Source organism: Pectinophora gossypiella, chromosome 2 (genome assembly GCF_024362695.1).
Source record: "Pectinophora gossypiella chromosome 2, ilPecGoss1.1, whole genome shotgun sequence".
NCBI lineage: Eukaryota > Metazoa > Arthropoda > Insecta > Lepidoptera > Gelechiidae > Pectinophora > Pectinophora gossypiella.
This window is the reverse complement of record NC_065405.1, coordinates 728,908-747,847: the sequence shown is the minus strand read 5'-3', so window position 1 is coordinate 747,847 and position 18,940 is coordinate 728,908. Positions and strand designations below refer to the sequence as shown.

Genomic DNA, 18,940 nt, shown 5'->3' with positions numbered 1-18,940 from the left:
TGAAAAAAATAGTACCTGTTGTAAAAAAATTAGTACCATCACGGTTCTGGATTTATAGCCATGTTTTATTGCACTTGCTAGCTTGACGGTGAGCGAAATTTGGCGAGAGTTAACGACAAGGTCTTTCGCTTTGATTTAAACGCCAAAAAATAGTACCGAAATAGTAATCACCCCCTGCAAAATACCGAAATGAGTAATGAGTAAATGAGTACTTCCGAAAATACATTTCACGGTGTTTTTCTTCACAGCTGAGCACGTGATAACAATTTATGATCCAAACATGAATTCGAAAACAAATTCGACAACCATTGGTTTAGGCCTGTGCTTCGAACCTGTGACCTCAAAGTGAGAGGCAAGCGTTCTACTAACTACCACGGCTCGAGTCTATAGTCGAGCTTATGTTATGATGTAAATCACCCTAATTCAAACCCCGCTTCCAGTATATAATCATTAATTTACGTTATGTGAAGTTTACATTAATGACCGTAAAAAGTAAGGAATTTGTATCGCCATTCAACTCACGCGTTACATTGAAAGATCGGCAATATTGTGCTTTAATGTCTAGAACTTCAGTAACAGAGAGGACATTTACTAGATCTCGCCACTCCTTCCTGTCTAGACACATTTACATACAAACAGATGCAACACGACTATTGACAGCTATAGGGAGTATTGGCATTATGGTGAAACAATTTGATACTTTATTCGGTTTAATGTGGTGCATAGGATGTCAAATAAGTTCGTTATACATACATATATAAACTCACGCCTATTTCACACCGGGATCAGCTGACACTATGTAATTCCATTTGCTTCAATCCTGACATACTCTTGCTTGCTCCGCATTCATCAATCGTTCATACACGCACGCCGGTTCTGAGTAAAACATACTAAACCTTTTCTGAGGACATCTCCAATTTAGTCAATGTAGGTCCTTCTAGGTCTTCCTCTGCCAGCCCTACCACCAACCTTCGCTTTATATACTGCTTTCGTAATCCTATTACTCTTCATGCTATCTACGTGTCCAAATCTACTTAACATTCCTTTCTCAATCTAAGTCACTATATCACTCAAGCTATATTATGTCTAAGCTAGCTATAGTAATGAAGAAAGATGAAAGGAAGAAGAGAGATCATGATTACGATTTTGCCGTACCGCTACATCACTACATGAAGTGAGGCTCCCATAGGAAATGCCAATTCATTGTAACCTTGAAGACACCCAGTATTATTTTTCAAGAAAAAGTGACGCTACTGGCAAAGAATTGCACATCGCTATCTACATAGCTTACAGATGTTACAAGAAATTGCATATTGCATGATACAATTAGTGATGGAGCAGTAGATAGTGTTTATCATAACAATCGGAATCGATCCTTAGAAACGGTTTAGTATAATTTACTCCGAACCGGCGTGCGTGTATGAAACGATTGATGAATGTGGAGGAACCAAGAGAAGTGTGTCAGGATGGAAGCAAATGGAATAATATTTTATAAGCCAAAGTATTAAAATGTCTATGGATATGAGTTCCAACCGCCTCCGTGGTCCAGTGGTTTGACCGTTGGGCTCACGATCTGGAGGTCCCGGGTTCAAATCCCGATGAGGACACATCACGAAAATCACTTTGTGATCCTTAGTTTGGTTATGACATTACAGGCTTATCACCTGATTGTCCGAAAGAAAGATGATCCGTGCTTGGGAAGGCATGTTAAACCTTACTGTTACTACTTACTGATGTAAGTTAGCAGTCTTTACATGAGCCCTGTCAGGCGCCTTTGGCGGCTCAATAGTAACCCTGAGGGTTGATGGGGTTGGTAATTCACGTCACCACCCACACGATACAAGAAGAAGAATATGATTTCCAACACTAGACTTATACAACATATACAAATATTAACTGATTAACATGCCTAGTTGCAATGACAAAAGTATTACAATACAGGAAGGTAAACTAGACGGGAAAATTAATATGAATTAAATACAGAACACGACACTGTATAAATCATGTGGTAAAATACATAATATGATTGGAATTTCTCAAGAGAATCTTAAATGAAAACAATCCATCGATATTTACAAAGGTGAAGACGCAAGACGAATGAAATGCCATTGATGGGACGAATCAAAATATTAGCACAAACGTCTGTTATGATATCGGAATTCTCTGTAAACAAAATATTGTCACGAACTGCGGATCAGCTGTGCAAATAAGAACAGATTTATTATAGCACTTATTAAATAATGTGATTGCAATAACGCCGATGAGGTGGCTTGATAAACAGAACTTTATGATACCTTGTATTTTCTATAAGTATGTATAACCTAACACAACGAAACGGGTCAAGATTTTAAAATAGGTACTTAATCTTAAATCTACTGATGAAACCACATAAAAAATAACTTGGTTCACCGTTTGACAATTACTCAAATGCAAGTAGAAAACCAACTCACGACATATTGCAATTGACTTAAAGAAACATTCAAAATCGAATTCGTTAAGAATTTCGAAAGTGCTGTTAATGTATTTAATCTTATTATTACACGGTACATATAGTGTTCATAAAGAAAATTTGATAATTAAGTGTAATGCTAATCGCTTGCATACTCTCTCTTGTTGAATTATATGCAGTGATCACATCGAAAGGAGATGTGTTTACTTCTTTTGTTCCATTGTCAAAGACACCAATAGAAAGATGGCTTAATACAACAATAAAATGGATTCATTACAACTAACACTTGAAAATATTGAGGAAAATACACGAAATTACGTCAGACGCTATATTATAGAATTCATCGAAAAGAATATCGCTGTTTGAGGGAAAATATAAACATATTTTGATATCGCTTCCACCGAAACAACTTTCGACCAATAATTGAAAATCAATGTTTCGCATCCATTTACGGATATCAATAAAATACTTTTAATTGCTCAGCTCATGCTCATTTCATTTAAACATTTTTTTAAATGTTGTCACATTTATTCGACTCTGCGATGCGAATAAAAAATATTTGTATTTGCGATTATTTATGATTACCTAACAATTTCATTTCTTTATAATTATGATATATCCACGATCAATCAAATCTTCAGATTAGGTAAGCAGACCCTGTGAAAAACGGGATAACGCTAGGGAGATGATGATGACATCCACGATTTGAAGCAACGGTCCCAGAAACTTACCCAGGGGGACGGTCGCTGGCATTCATTCTGTCTTCGCGGCGTTTCTTGCAGGTGTTACAGTTGAGGGTGGGAGCACCATCCACCCACATGCCACCCTTCCAAAACACTAGCTTGCCCTCACCATCCATGAGGTACCAGCATTATACACTAGCATCAAACATTCAAAAGCCTCTTCGAAATCCGAAAAGCTCTCGGAACAATTAAACAAGTTTGACACAGGCAAGAAACTTCTTCAAGAATAACTTTTCACAAATATCATTAAATATAAAAAAAAAATCAAGGCTAAAATTCCACTCCTCAACACACACACACTACACTATTCACAGAAAAGTGATAGACTAATCACTCTTTTACTGCACCGATACATAAACAGCCCGAGTTTGTTTATTGTGTAAACAATCTTCGTGTTTCTATCTTGATAGCGGGTTAAAATCCATGTGGAGTCCAGATAACCACTGTGTTATTTTGTCCAAAAAAACGAACATTTGTCACGTTTAAAACTGTCACACGCTTCAACCCGCATCGTTTACGTAACGTGCGAGAGCAATCCAAAAGTGATTAACAAAAATCGCGGCCAAAAATAAACTCGTGTATCCTTTCAGAGTTATAATAACCAGTTCGTGGTGAGTCACTGGTTGAGAAGACGACCGTCTCCCGCCGCGCCGCAGTGCTGACTGCTTTGATCAGGCACGAGCTTCAGGGCAATTAGCTATATTTTCCAACTTCTGAAAGGATAACCGGAAAAGCGTAACATTCATGACGAGGATAAAATTAAAACAAACGTAAGAAAGATGCTAGTTCAAGTTTTTCCAGGGACAAGAGATTGAATTTAGAGCACGACTGGAAGGTATTTCAGCGATTCAATGGTTCGGAAGTTATTTTATTTTAAATCCGGACATGCTGCAAATGAAACCATGAACTAAGAAGATCCGAGTTCATTTCATAATATCTTCGTCATGGATCAAGGTTGCTAAACTGAGATTGCTTCACAGTGTAGGTACCTTTTTGTAACAGTGTTGTATTGACAAATTGGCTTGAGCTCTTCTTATCTGCCTGTCTGCTAATAATTACGTCTGGTTCTATTTCGGTGTCTCTTCATTAAGAGGAGAGCTATCGAGCTGTACAAACAGCGAGATAGTGCGTTGATTAGCTTTAAATATACCCATGTAATAGTTAGAATTCGCATGTAGAGCAAACTGAAAAATACTAGGAAATCCGCAATAATTTATTAGACTGGGTCTACATAAGTATCTATGCCTAGGCAAGTTAATAACGCAGGCGTTCTTTGAATAAAGCTAAAAGCTCGTTACAACGGAAGGCCAAACGAAAATCAATAAGTTACTAAAAGATTCCTTAGAATAATAAAATGTTTCAACGTTAAACGTTATCGTAGCAAGCGTAGAATAATAGGACTGTTTGCCAGAAATAACTTTCACGTTTAATTTCCCGTGGCGAGAGAAAATGCACAAAGAAAACCACCAAAATAAAATAGTCATACAAAAATGCATAAATCACAACGACACATTAACTTTTTAGGTTTCGAGGACCATTTTTGTGAGGACGGCGATATTTCCTTCTCTAACATTAACATTGTCGCGACTCGTAAATTCAGTCCTGGAAATGGGACTGTTAAAAAAGGAAGGATGTAGTGTCAGGGTTCTTGCTGAACTGGTGATGTAGTAGTTTGTATATGACGGCCGGGTGGGCGGCTCTAGATAAATAAAACCGCGTGTTGGTCTGTCTATAAATACCCGCCATCAGCCATCCTCGCTTCGACACGTTGACCTTTTTATTGGTATTTTGACGCTAACTCCTTAATGTATTGTAGTTATGAAATATGCTACAGAAATATCTTAGCGATTATTTTTAGTCGTTGAGATAACGCAAGCTATATCAGTAGTCTTCAGAACAAAAGTAGATTTGTAACGTATTAAGCCAAAAGCCATTAATATGACTTAACAGAACGTCTCAGCATAACCAAATTCATTAATGGTTCGTGTCGTGCCTGAGCAATGAAATGACGCCATTAATTAGGGAGGCACTGATAACACGTACGAGTAAACCGTAATAGAAATAGAATAGAGTCATCGCTAATCGATACCGTTGGCATAGCATACTTCTAATAAACAGGAAACACCGCATTCCGGACAATGAGGAAGATGTCTAATGAGTCTCGTAGACTCCCGACCCTGAGGGTATAATCTCGCCTTTAAACATAGAAAAATAGTACATAAGGATAAGAAGCTAAATAAACATACGTAAGGAATATTGGAAAGTACAAAGGGGAAGATACAGCAGTAAATCTTAAGGCAGACAATAAAGATTGCCAAGGAGTAACGTTGGCTGCTCTAAGGCAGCTCTTTACTGCCTAAGGCAGGACGGCATCTTTTCGAGACTACTACTTCCTTAAAGAATCTACTGGAATGCTTAAAAAGTAGAAGACTGTACTTTTGTAGTCACGAAATCGAAGGAGCGCCAAAAACACATTGTTGGCAAATTAACGATAACTCTCGACTTTTATTTCGTAACCTTAATTTATTGATAATGACCTAAATGAGATTGATTTTTGGCTATCTTAGACTTTTCTAGATTAGTTATTACGACTATATATAATTATCTTTGACCTAGTGAAATACCCTATTGGGTCATGGTCACTTCAAGATTTACTAATACAACAATGTTGGCATGACAAACTCAAACAATACAATCAAAAATATCTTTACTCGTTTAGTAACAGTTACACATCGAATTATAAATTTTTACATAAATATTATTTGTGTTGAACGTCTCATCCGCCTACTACTACGCTACTGCAGCTTCTGACAACCTGTATAGCTAGCAAGTTCCCTAGGGCACTAGACGTTCTTAAAAAAAAAACAGACACTGCAATCTGTTACAAATCCTACGATTTCTCATTAATCCATAGAAGAACCCTTGATAACCTCTGAATATTCCTAAAATAAAATCTACTTGTTGCCAAAACAATACGACCGGACAAAGAATGGGAAGCGGAAATGTTTGGACGTTTCCTTTCCTGGCCGAGGTTGACACCGCGATATTTCTGCGAAGGAGCGTTGAACTGAAGACGCGGCTACGAAATGAGATCACTCCGCCACACAATGTTTATGTGTCGACAGTATGTTTAGACTCTATTGAATTGCGCTGATGATTGATATACCAGGATATACCTGTTGGCAAACAATCAAATTCAAATTGCTGGATCTAACATTTATATTTCTGAGTTGTTACCCGCGATTTCGTTCGTGTGAAACCCTATTATAAGTTTCATACAAACTTTGCCACCGCTTTTTATCCCCTTAGGGGTTGAATTTCGCAAAATCCCTCCTTAGTGAGCACCTACGTCTTAAAAGGAACCCTCATGAAAAATTTGAGACTCCTAGCACTTGTTTTCCTGCGATTTCGTAATGAGTGAATCAGTCACTGACCTTTCGCTCTTGCAAAAATGGGAAGTTCTTGGGAAAATGAATAAAATCACATTACACCAATCATTCAAAGGGTTAACCTTTTTCGCAAATAAGTAGTATATCTACGTGACTCACATCTTCAGACGTGAGCTAGTAATTTTCGTATCCAAAAGTAGAATAAGTAGATTCCTTAGTGTGTCAATAGCGGATAACAAGGCGACCTTATTCCCCAGCGATTACGGACCCGATGAATCACTTGAAATCAGCAAATCGGCTCATTAACACATCAAAGCTTGCAATAGATTCACGAGCAAACTTTCTATGCTTACAGACGGGTCAGCTACGAACGATGACCTACTCGTACAAACGGAGTAAATAGCTGGCACTGAACCGGATAACCAGACTAATCCAGGCTAAGGATCAGTGCTACCTACTAGATAGTTCATGCTTTACAACTTTACTTGTAGAGTATAGAATAGAAATGTTTTATTGCGACCATGTGTCCGTACAAAATGTGGTGTTATAAAAATACAGTAAGTATTACAGTATTAACATGGACCCGGTAAGGGCACTGCAACTGGCAGAGTTTAGGTAGAGTTAAACCTTATTTTACAAAAACAGGTCATAATTGTAAATAATACATACCTATTTGTATCATATGAGTATTGTGGCGTATATATTTACCACTGTATTCGACTTGTTTGGATCATATACTTTGAAATCACGTGGATTCCACGATTTGAGCCCGGTTAATGGCAATAAATTTGAGGAGCTCGGTGGCGCAGCGGTAAACGCGCTCGGTCTGCGATTATTGAAGTTAAGCAACTTTCGCAAAGGCCGGTCATAGGATGGGTGACCACAAAAAAAAGTTTTCATCTCGAGCTCCTTCGTGTTTCGGAAGGCACGCTAAGCCGTTCGTTGGTCCCGGCTGCATTAGTACTCGTTAATAACCACCAATCCGCACTGGGCCCGCGTGGTGGTTTAAGGCCCTATCCATCCATAGGGAGGCCCGTGCCCCAGCAGTGGGGACGTTAATGTGATGATGAATGGCAAAAACCAATGGGTAAGTATGGGTAGGTTGAGTATGTTAATGGGTTCATGAGGTTGGTAATCCACCTCACAATCCACACGATAGAAAAATGGCAATAGGCTCGCCCCTATTACGTGGAACTGAAACATAGGTAGCGAGGAGTCGAATTTTGTACTGTACATATCTGCGTGCCTCTTCGAGGATACAGGCGTGATGCTTTGTTGTTACATTGACGTTGAACAAGTTTTATGAAACGAAATGTAATCACATTGAGTTTTTATGTGGTTAAATTGTAAGGTAGGATAATTTGAAAACCCTTTTCGAGAATCCTTTTGTTGAATCTGTACAGTTGAATAGCGCATCTCTTTTGTGGGACAGAAAGGGCACATTTTTTAAATTAAAGTGCTTCCTTTCAAAACAGGACTCTGAAACTGAAAATACTTCGTATAAAACTTAAATAGGCTGGCCATATACGCATACTATATGTTGTGATTCCTCAAATTAAAACCCTTTATTTTACTTTAAGAGTATCTTTTGCACCAGTTAGTGATAAATCGTTCAACGCTTGTTAATAACTTCAATCCTCAGTCACAGAAGATTCCAGGACTGTGAAACGCATAAGGAGATGACGACATTTCAACAGACGAGAGTCTAGGACCCCCTGCGTAGCACTTTATTATTATAATAACATTTGGCAAGTTTGTTTCGTCTAAGTACTAGCTTCAACCTAACATTTTCAGCGTATGGTACAATTCTCCTTCTATCGTGTGAGTTGTGAGGTGGATTACCAATCTTATCAACCCTGGTGTCAGGGTTATTATTGAGCCGCCAAAGGCCCCTGACATGGCTCATGTAACTACTACGTACTTATATATCAGTAAGTAGTAGCCGGGACCAACGGCTTAACGTGCCTTCCGAAGCAAGGATCATCTTATTTTCAAAGAATCAGGGTGATCAGCCTGTAATGTCCTAACCAAACTAGGGATCACAAAGTAATTTTTGTGGTATGTCCCCACCGGGATACGAACCCGGGACCTCCGGGTCGTGAGCCCAACGCCCAACGCCCAAAATCATCCGCAAATCTAACAAATAATAGAGACAGAAAACATGTCCTAGTTTCAACAAATCCGATCACCGTAAACGTCAAATTTTGCGTCTTTTATATTCCGTTATTGGCCTAACTTCCTCGGTCAAAAAAGAAAGAAAAACAATTTGTTATCGCAGGAACGCTGACTCAGTAACAATGGACGCCAAACTGGGCTGGTGCTCGTAATCATTGCGGCATCCGTACAATCCACCACGCAGAAGTAAATCACACCTGCAGTTGAGTTATTAGATACAGGTGAACTTCAGTGGGCCATTGTACCCTTGAGTCATAGTATTCAGCTCCCTTCTAGGTGGTTAACAATGAGGCGAGCCATAAACCTGATGTTCCTTTGCGTAATCAATCAATGAACGACATGAAATATGCATTCCCAATTCCGACCAACTGCAAGAATGCATGCGCTTACTACGATTGAGTAACGATTTAGATACAGAGATTTATGCTAAGAACGAGGATATAGAAAAAGATTTTGCAGAATATGCAGACGATTCGTTTCCACGTAATCGTATGAAACTGTATGTTTTTTTTATCTGTACATAGATACATCATGATTATATTATTTTTCTTCTAGCGTGAATCCCGCCGGGGTTCGCTATCCGGCTATTCTTCCACTACTTTGTCTCCTATCTTGGTCTTTGGACAGCTCGCAACCCACCATGTATTTTTCCACGACACTCAGCCACCTCAGGTAGGTCTTCCCCTTCGTCGCTTACTAGTAATATTGAAGTAGAAGCCGCGTTGCAATGTACTCAGGCTGTTTTCTTCTCACATGCCCTTAATAGATTTTAGTTATATCTAAACATCCTCCAAAACATTATAGGTGCCTCTGGCGATAAATTGCATTAATTTTGCAGAACGACCGCGCTCGAGGCCCGCAGAGATTAAACACGTTTTAACGATAATTATGACAAATAAACCATGGGAAACTTTACCGACAAAATTCCTGTATTTTAATTAGTACGAAACAAAGGTTTGATTTAGATTTGTTTGTTGGCAAAAAGTCGAGACAATGGCGCCCACATGCAACATTCCGCGGGCATATTCTGGAAACGAGCTTTCATACTGAAGTTTAGAATAAGGGAGAAAAAATATAGAGATCAGTCTGTGATACCAGAATAAGCCTCCGGGTTGAGTGACCTCGAGGCGCGCGAAATCGCAGCGAAGCCTCCTGAGTCATTCATCGAACAAAAAGAATGTAGTGGACCTATAAAACTTGGTATTTTACTGCGGGCCCTTTATGACGACGAGGAGAAAGTCGAATACGCGGTGCAGCGCCTAATTGAGCAATGTTACATGCAGCGGCTATATACGGGAGTATGAAGTGAACTTGGCCTTACACAACTCAAATACCAAGCTTCCTCAATACAGACAGAGATATAACCCCTTCCTCAATACAAGATAGTGAAGTAATAGATGGGGAGACTCCTTATAAATCTTAGAGTCTAAATATGATACGTACGGTCACGAGCATTAATATGTATACACTTTGGTACCATGTCACATTAACTTTTTTGACAAATTGAACGGTAAGTCTCACTTAAGGTGATTCGTTTTCCATACAAAAGTTGATGCAGTGCTACAGGAAAACGGATAGAGGAATATTGTTATAAAACCGATAAATAGTAATATTTTGGTGTATTATTTTCGCAAACTAACAAAAATTTAGGGTCCGAATACGAGAAGTACCATATTTCAGACCCTCAATTTTGATCAATTCTACATTTGTAGTGGTGCAGATTACAGTGTATTTGCTGAGCGTGTAGAGGTGTCAATGTTAGTTTGTGTGCGTGATAGTTTTTTTTTTTCTAAAGGCTTTGACTACTTGACAAGTGTAATAGAATGTCAGTGACAATTTATAAAGAGATTTTGTATGAAGAGAATAAATATAAATAAAAAATAAAAATACTACAATCTGAGAAAAGGAATATTGGAAAAATATTTTTGTAATAACGTATCTTATTTAAACATTTTTAAATAATGGGTAAATACCGTGTTTTAAAAGAGGACATATATTATAAAAAAAAATCAATACATAAAATGAAATGGCTGTATGGGCATAGTTCCCTTTGCCTTATCCTTCGGGGAAAACCAAATCAAAAAAGAAGTTGTTGCATTTGCCGGCCTAAATAGTAGTCATTTATAATTAATTGTTTTTCCATCCAACATACAGATTTATTTATATTCTCTTTGCCGCGGACTTTTTGGTGGGACCGGGAACGGGAAGGTTGCTTTCTTCATTGAATAATCTAAATAATCAATACGAAGTGGTGTTTTGTGGTTAATGATCACATTAGTCGGAAAACATTCCCGATAGTATTATTAAATCGGAATATTCAATAAACAAAGTGTACCTATCTATTTTCGCTTTGCGCCAACAAGCCGCTTACTTCGTTTGGGGTTCGGAGTAGGAGTCTGCTCCAAGGGTGGGGTGGGGGCTTAGGTTTCATCATTTCATTAATCATCATCAAGAAAAAAAAACACAAGACATGGCTGTATGTTCATAGTTCCCTTTGCCTTGCCCTTTGGGAAAAAAAATAAGATAAATTTTGAAATTCTTATGTATAAGGCTTTTCGGCGGGAGACGGGAACGGGACAGTTGCTTTCTTCGTTGAGTAATCTAAATAATTAATACGAAGTGGTGTTTTGTGGTTAATGATCGCATTAAGTTAGTCAGAAGACATTCGCGAGTGTTATTATATTGGAGTATTCAATGAACAAAGTGTATCTGCCTATTTTCGCTTCGTGCCGGGAAGCCGCTTCATAACTCAAAAGTTTATGCGGACTTTTGAGTTAATTCGTTTGGGGTTCGGAGTAGGAGTCTACTCCGAGGGTGGGGGCTTAGGTTTCATCATCATCATCCATCACCTTTCATCATTTCATTAATCATCAAGAAAAAAAATACGTAAGACATGGCTGTATGGGCATAGTTCCCTTTGCCTTACCCTTCGGGGAAAACCAAACCAAAAAAAAAAAAATTCTTATGTATAATAAACAAACAGGCTTTTTGGCGGGAGGCGGGAACGGGACAGTTGCTTTCTTCATTGAATAATCTAAATAATTAATACGAAGTGGTGTTTTGTGGTTAATGATCGCATTAAGTTAGTCGGAAGACATTCGCGAGTGTTATTATATTGGAGTATTCAATAAACAAAGTGTATCTGCCTATTTTCGCTTCGTGTCAGGAAGCCGCTTCATAACTCAAAAGTTTATGCGGACTTTTGAGTTAATTCGTTTGGGGTTCGGAGTAGGAGTCTACTCCGAGGGTGGGGGCTTAGGTTTCATCATCATCACCTTTCATCATTTCATTAATCATCAAGAAAAAAAATACGTCAGACATGGCTGTATGGGCATAGTTCCCTTTGCCTTACCCTTCGGGGAAAACCAAACCAAAAAAAAAAAATAAACAAACATCACAGACATCATGACAGATCTAATACTAAATAAAATCTTTTTTCTTTTTTCTATTTGACTTATTTATGAATTTTAATCAAGAAAACGTGATAATAAGTTCGACAGCAACCAGTTCACGTCCCCGAAACAGCCCATTTCAGGCCGCGTATATATGGAAATACTACTTCAATACGTCCCAGCCTCGTCTTTTTTTAACGTCCTCGTTATAAAAAGACGTCCTAACCTGAACTAACTAACCTAACAATAAACACCACACGTAAATATATGTCCAGAAATGCGCTGTGAGTCGTCTGGACTGGGCGCGAAAACAACATAGAATTCGATTAGGTGCTAAGTGTCCCGCATGCTATCACCAGCTGTCACTGAAATACGTATGAAGTCCCGCGGATTTTATTGGAACTAAATGACAAGTCATAATAATTATATGCGGATACTGCGACATCAGCGCCGTGCTTGCGGGACGTCCTGAAGCGCTATTACATCTTTCAAACGCGATGCGACAAAGTTTGAACCTACGCAATTTAGGAAAAATCTACCTTATTATTACTGTACTGTGATCGTTATTTGTAAAATCATACAATACATATACACAATTCTTTATACACAATATAATTATTATGACATATTGTGGACTTTTCGGTATACCTACAAAAAAGTAACAATTCAACCATACGTTGTTTTGTTATATCTCAATGGGCTCAGGCAGCGTTTTCGCCGAAAGCTCCAAGTCGGCTATATTTGTAACGATAATTATGTTTGACATTCATCATCATTTTTGAACCATTTTATACAAAAAAAATACTTGTATAAATTATAAACCCTAAAGCACGCCCATGAATCACTCTACTCATTGGTGAAAACCGTATGAAAATCCGTTCAGTAGTTTTTTAGTTAGCCGCATGTTCACTGATGCGATTAATGCCTGTTAGAATTTTACAAAATAAAAAATACGGAAATTACGGAAGGTACTTTAGTGCAATAGTATTTTATGCAACAGTTGTATAAGAAGGGTCAAAAAATGCGAGTGGCGTGAGTTGCGATGTGAGCCTTGGCGAACATCGCAATAAGAGACGCCACGAGCATTTTTTGACCTAGTTATACAACGTTGCATACAATACTTTTTCTACGACGACGTAATTTTAAACGAAACAAAAAATTTCCAATTTATTTTCCAACGCGCGGGAAAATGGCGGCAAATGTATACTTTTTTTTTATAGTATATCTATGGCACCAAACAAAGTAAAGGTGCCAGTTTCCAGGTCAAAAAAAAAAAAAAAACAACAACAATGCTTTTTTGGCGACATTATAGTACAGTTACACTTTGTAAACAATGCTTTTATAGGCCATAGAGCGTAAACTTTTTCAAAGAGTTTAATTATGTATGTACTTATATTAGACTTTTTGGTTATTTAAATGCCAGATTAAAGTAGAGGAGTAGAAAAAGTAAATTATTGTATACTTAATTATAATATTATTGGTAAAAGTGATAATTTTTGAAAATTCCGTAACAAATAGACGGGTTCGCCAAATTCAATTGTAAAAAAAAATACAAAAAGTAAAAACAATTAAAACATGCAGTTGGGTTTGAACCGTGAACCTTAAGAATGGCGGCTACTGCTTTACCAAATGCGCCATTTAGAAGTTAGAAGTAGACTTCAAATTATGCATCTCTTTTAATAGCTAACCTAGTTCGCATGTGTGTGTGACAGCTTCGTGTTTGTACACAAATTGAAATGACACCAACTTTTGATGCAATGTTTCAATATGATATCTTCAGTAAATACTTCAAAATTGTAGCTTAACTTAAAGATAATGTATGTAAGATTTCGCCACCTAACATTTCACTGGGTCAGAACTCAACACTAAACGAATAAATGGAAAAAAATACGAAAACTGCAGAAGTAACGCCATCTACTGACGCAGCGTTACCTAGCTGACTGAAACACATCACCTTAATGTCAAATATGTTAGTGCGACAGAGTCTGTGACTGTACTGTCACAAATATAATATGTAGTAAGAGACGACAGGTGGATCACGTCTCAAGGGTTCTTTCTTAGCTCTGTGGGGTTCACTAAAAGCGGCTTCAGTTTTACTGACGACTTGTGGATTAGGCTCAGAATAAAAGATGTGAATGATATGTCTCTATTTTTACTACGTGATAAATAACACATAAAGCAAGTTATAAAAGTACACAGTCAGCTGATATCGGCGGATGTACGTTTGTCGGTGTGGCCTGATAAAGCCGGGCAATATTCCCACTATTGTCTCTTCAGCGGTTCATTTATAAGATAAACTATATTTTAATTATTTTATTATTGAAACTCATTTAAATTTATAGCTTTTTGGAGTATGAATTTTTAAAGATTTTTCTATAAAAAAGCATAGGTGCATAGTGATAGATAGAATGTACACAAACAGGCAAGAGGACACCTTGACTACGGTATAATAAGATACAAAATGTATCTTCAAAACAATGTATTTCTATGGAATTTGTATTAGACAGGCGACACAGAAATGAAAGGGCCGATTTACCACCTGTACCACCTAATAACCCTCAAATACATTGCCAGTTGTGCGGCCGCTACTGTCGCTCTCGTATCGGACTTTACAGCCATTTTAAAAGCTGCCACAGAAACGCTATTTGAATCATCTGATAAAGATGTAAAGGCCAATGATGATGTATTAGAACTACACATGTTTGATGTTATCAAACATTGTACCATTTTTCTTAATTTAAATTCATAAATCAGTTAAAAAGAAAAATGAGATTGATTTTTAGTAATCTTAGACTGGCTTCTATTCCTAGATTTGTATTTTATAATTTATTTTGACACAGTGGCTGCCTGTTGCAGATGGAGTGATAAAGGACTTATTATATTGCAGTAACATAGGTAGTACACTGCTGGACTGGGAGGAATGTAAAAAAAAAACCAATGTGTTCAGCTGCTTATCAATCTGGACTTATTGTAAAAGGTAACCAAGGAACTATAATATAACTATGGTCGACAACTTCGGACCAAATTCATACCTACTAGAATTTTTTATGCCAAATCATATTCCAAACACACTGAGACTGCTGCATTATCTGTCAGCCTGTATTAGACATTTGCTTATCAAATAACTACTCAAAATTACGAATTCAACATGGTCTATAGTATGAGCTCAGTCAGTAACAAATTAGTGACAGAATGGAAATAAATCTTTTTAGTACTACCTACACAATAACTATCTCTATCTCACCATCACATGTTCATTCTCTGCTGGAAGACATCTTTCATTAGACAACATTCAACACAACCCTAACTTTAATTTCAAAAGCAGCAAAAATAAATTGGTAGTAATAGGCTACTTGACCTAGTCAAATAAGATACTTTTTTCGAAACTTAAATACGAAAGTTTTCTTTTGAGTTTGTATGGAAATACTGTCCTGAGACGTCATCAATAGAAGTGGTCAAATGTCATACTTACTGTTAATTAATCCATAAATAAAATTCGAAAATAAGTTGAAAAGAGATTGATTTTGATCATCTTAGACTGGCTTCTATTTCTAGATTAGCATTTTATAATTTGTCTTCGACCCAAATTCAGTCAAATATCATATTATAAATTAATAACTGTTGATGTAAGATCCAATTTTAGTAATGGAATTTGGGAAAATGTGTACTGTATTCATCTAAAAGGCTTTAAGATTTAAGAAAATTAAGATGTCTACAGATTTTCCTCAGAAAAATATATGTATTTTAAAGAAAAATAGACAAATAGAAAAATCATTCATAACAAAACTATGTATTTACTGAAGACATCTATCTGTCTTAAAAGAAAGATTTCTTTTACAATCACTTCAAAACTTAACAGACAATAAACACAGCAATAAGTAAGTAGATCAAAAAAGAAGGTTAATAATAGGCAGAATAGTGTCATATCAATGACAAAATAATAATTATAAATAGGAAAATAGTCTGTTCTATTTTTAAAATTTCTCATGTCAGCTATAAAATACTGACATATAAGCAATGTAAACAAGTGTCTACTAAGTAACTTTTTTACATTTTTTTTTCAAAGCTTTCTTTCAGGGATTTCCACAGGTTTACTTACTATTGTGTACAATGTTCATTTCTTATTCATGAACATTGGTGCTTCCCATCGACAAATTACCTAACTATTCGGCGAAATAATATTCGTCCAGGCAGAAACTAATTTTGTTCTCAGCAGATTTTTCTCCATCGGATTAAATATCATCAGGTAAATATTTAAATTAATGAAAATTCTATAATTAAAAATTAAATCTTTACCTCTTTGATGACATTTCCGTCGTCATTTTTCCTGTATCACTTTAACACTGCACCATAAAAAGGACAAAGGGAAAGTTCATTATCCGGGCCAAAGTTAGGTGGAAGCTATTAGTTAATTAAAAATGATCGGTAAACTCAGAGAAACAAAATAAACGTAAATTAAATGCACTATTGCACATGCATCTCGGGTATAACGTGCACAGATAATAAATGTCCGGTAAGACAGCTGTCAAATACAGTTTATGTAAACACATAAAACTATAATTTTTATTACAGAAAGAAACAGCACTAAACGTCATATCGTATATTATGTTTTCTCTGTCTGTATTATCATAAAAAACAATAATTGAATCTAAAAATAAAGTTATATTGACGTTCCTGTATACGCATACTTGGATTTGTATTGAATTTCTAAATATAGGATTTAAAAAAAATAAATTAGTTATGAAGACGAATATAAATTGCAGATGAAAATGAAATAAAAATAAAATTTAAAAATTCACCTAGGCATCTAGTTTGATTTTGTTTTACTTATGCCATACTTTTTTCGGAATATTTCGTTACTATGGTAACGTCTTTTGATAAACAAACCTAGGACCAATGGCCGGGTTCAAAATTCTTGTGTTTACTGTCTGTCAAGTTCTAATGCAACCGCGAAGGAATATTCTGTATTGATTAAACTTTTGTAGTTATTTAGCTGATAAATGTAAGGGACTACTTTGGTCGCGGGCGTGCTCACTAGATAGAAATGTTCAAGAACACTTTTCAGTCGGGTTTCCTGTCAATACTTTACAGCATAGGCAGCAAGCCTTTACAAATCTGGGACAAAAAGGTTCGCAATGGGCACATAAAGAGGATCACCGACAACGACATCCAGAGCCTGGTGCTCGAAATTGTGGGGACCAATGTCAGCACCACGTACATAACATGCCCGGCGGACCCGAAAAAAACCCTTGGCATCAAGCTTCCTTTCTTGGTCATGATCATAAAGAACCTCAAGAAATACTTCACCTTCGAAGTTCAAGTGAGTATGGAACATGTAACTTTCAAAATGGAGATGTTACTTAAATTTTTACAATTTTGTAATTAGGTTATAAAGTGAAAAACATAACCTCTCTTGTCAAATAATGATTTGTACAGTACTTACATCTTTTACTATTTAATTGCATATTTTTTTGTTAATTTGCAGGTTTTAGATGATAAAAATGTTAGGAGGCGGTTTCGTGCCAGCAACTATCAGTCCACCACTCGGGTAAAACCGTTCATCTGCACTATGCCAATGCGACTTGATGAAGGCTGGAATCAGATTCAGTTCAACCTGGCCGACTTCACACGACGAGCTTATGGCACCAACTACGTTGAAACCCTACGGGTACAAATACACGCCAACTGTCGGATTAGACGAGTCTACTTCTCGGATAGACTTTATTCTGAAGACGAGTTACCTGCAGAATTCAAACTGTTCCTCCCAATTCAAAACAAAGCAAAAACTGCAGTGTCATAAATATCAACCAGTTGACATTATTATAGTAAAATGTATTTTTAAGTCTTATTTCTATTTTTTTTTTATTTTTAATGTACTTCTTTTACCCATTCTTTGATAATATATATTTTGTTTATGTTCAATGAAATAAATAAATGCACAGTCACCCAATCTGTATTTGATATTACATTTTAAGTTTTGCTAGGAGGAAGTATAAATTTATTTTAAAGGGTGGATTATGTGAAGGTCATGCATACCAATCAACAAAAATCTACATATAACAAAGAAAATCCAATAACCTGAGAAGAGAAAGAAACTGCTTCCGAAATTGCAATGGCCAATGAGGCAAGGAGGCCATAAAAGTTCCTTGAAGTTTTTATTCAAAAAAGGAATGAGAATGATGGTAAGAAATATAAAGAAAGTAGAAAATAAGAGAAACCAAAAGTCTAAAACAGTAGGAAATACATAGTATTGTGTAAAGTAATAATAAAAATCTATAGACCTTGAAATTTCAATAAAGAGAATACCTATGCCTACTTATTTTTATTATGTACAGTGCTGCTGCACTTTATAGATAGAGGTAGTTATTACTTTTTCGCAAAAGTGATGCTTATCTTATTTAAATAAAAAAATAAAACTTTAGAAACATAATCGATCGACTGGTCAATGCTAGACCGAAACGTACATACATAACTAGCTACGTCACTAGCGATGGGTCGTTATCGGTTTTTGAGATAACGTAACGTAAGCGTTATGTGATTTCCAATAACTAGTTTCTTAACTAGTGATTTTTATAACTAGTTATTTTCACAACGTTCTGAAGCAAACGTGATAATTGTAACGTAAAATCGTTTGGTTATGATTTTGCGTGAGTAGTGAAAGTAGCCAAACATCGACGCTATGCCTTAAACATAAGAGTGAATTCGATTTAACTTTATGGCGTTGTGATTAAAAGAGTTATTGAAGACTGATGCCTATTTCGATCGTTTAAATGGCGTTATGAATATCACTAG

At 36.6% G+C, this 18,940-nt stretch overlaps 3 protein-coding genes across 5 annotated transcripts in view; 2 read left to right on the top strand and 1 right to left on the bottom strand.

Moving 5' to 3' along the window:
- Nucleotides 1–16,655, bottom strand: part of LOC126373742 (serine/threonine-protein kinase 4) — a 49,603-nt gene extending 32,948 nt beyond the window's left edge. For 2 of the 3 annotated variants that reach the window (XM_050019983.1, XM_050019989.1), the window contains exon 1: nt 3,181–3,836. In XM_050019983.1, the coding sequence (XP_049875940.1) occupies nt 3,181–3,308 (128 nt within the window). In that variant the 5' untranslated portion in view covers nt 3,309–3,836. Of the gene's footprint in view, nt 1–3,180; nt 3,837–16,444 lie in introns of those variants that run through there. The other variant, XM_050019999.1, reaches the window with a different exon arrangement.
- LOC126373964 (phospholipid scramblase 3-like) overlaps nt 1–18,940 on the top strand; it is a 188,156-nt gene that overhangs the window by 46,472 nt on the left and 122,744 nt on the right. The window lies entirely within an intron of this gene.
- LOC126374011 (cilia- and flagella-associated protein 20) lies at nt 17,023–18,098 on the top strand. Its single transcript, XM_050020460.1, has 2 exons — nt 17,023–17,468; nt 17,634–18,098. The coding sequence occupies exons 1-2, from the start codon at nt 17,193–17,195 to the stop codon at nt 17,946–17,948; spliced, it is 591 nt and encodes a 196-aa protein (XP_049876417.1). The 5' UTR covers nt 17,023–17,192; the 3' UTR covers nt 17,949–18,098.

Excerpts from the sequence above, each read along its gene's own strand:
- LOC126374011 (XM_050020460.1), top strand. The coding sequence starts at position 17,193 with ATGTTCAAGAACACTTTTCAGTCGGGTTTCCTGTCAATACTTTACAGC. Across the intron at positions 17,469-17,633 it reads ACTTCACCTTCGAAGTTCAA|GTTTTAGATGATAAAAATGT; the intron begins GTGAGTATGGAA and ends GTTAATTTGCAG.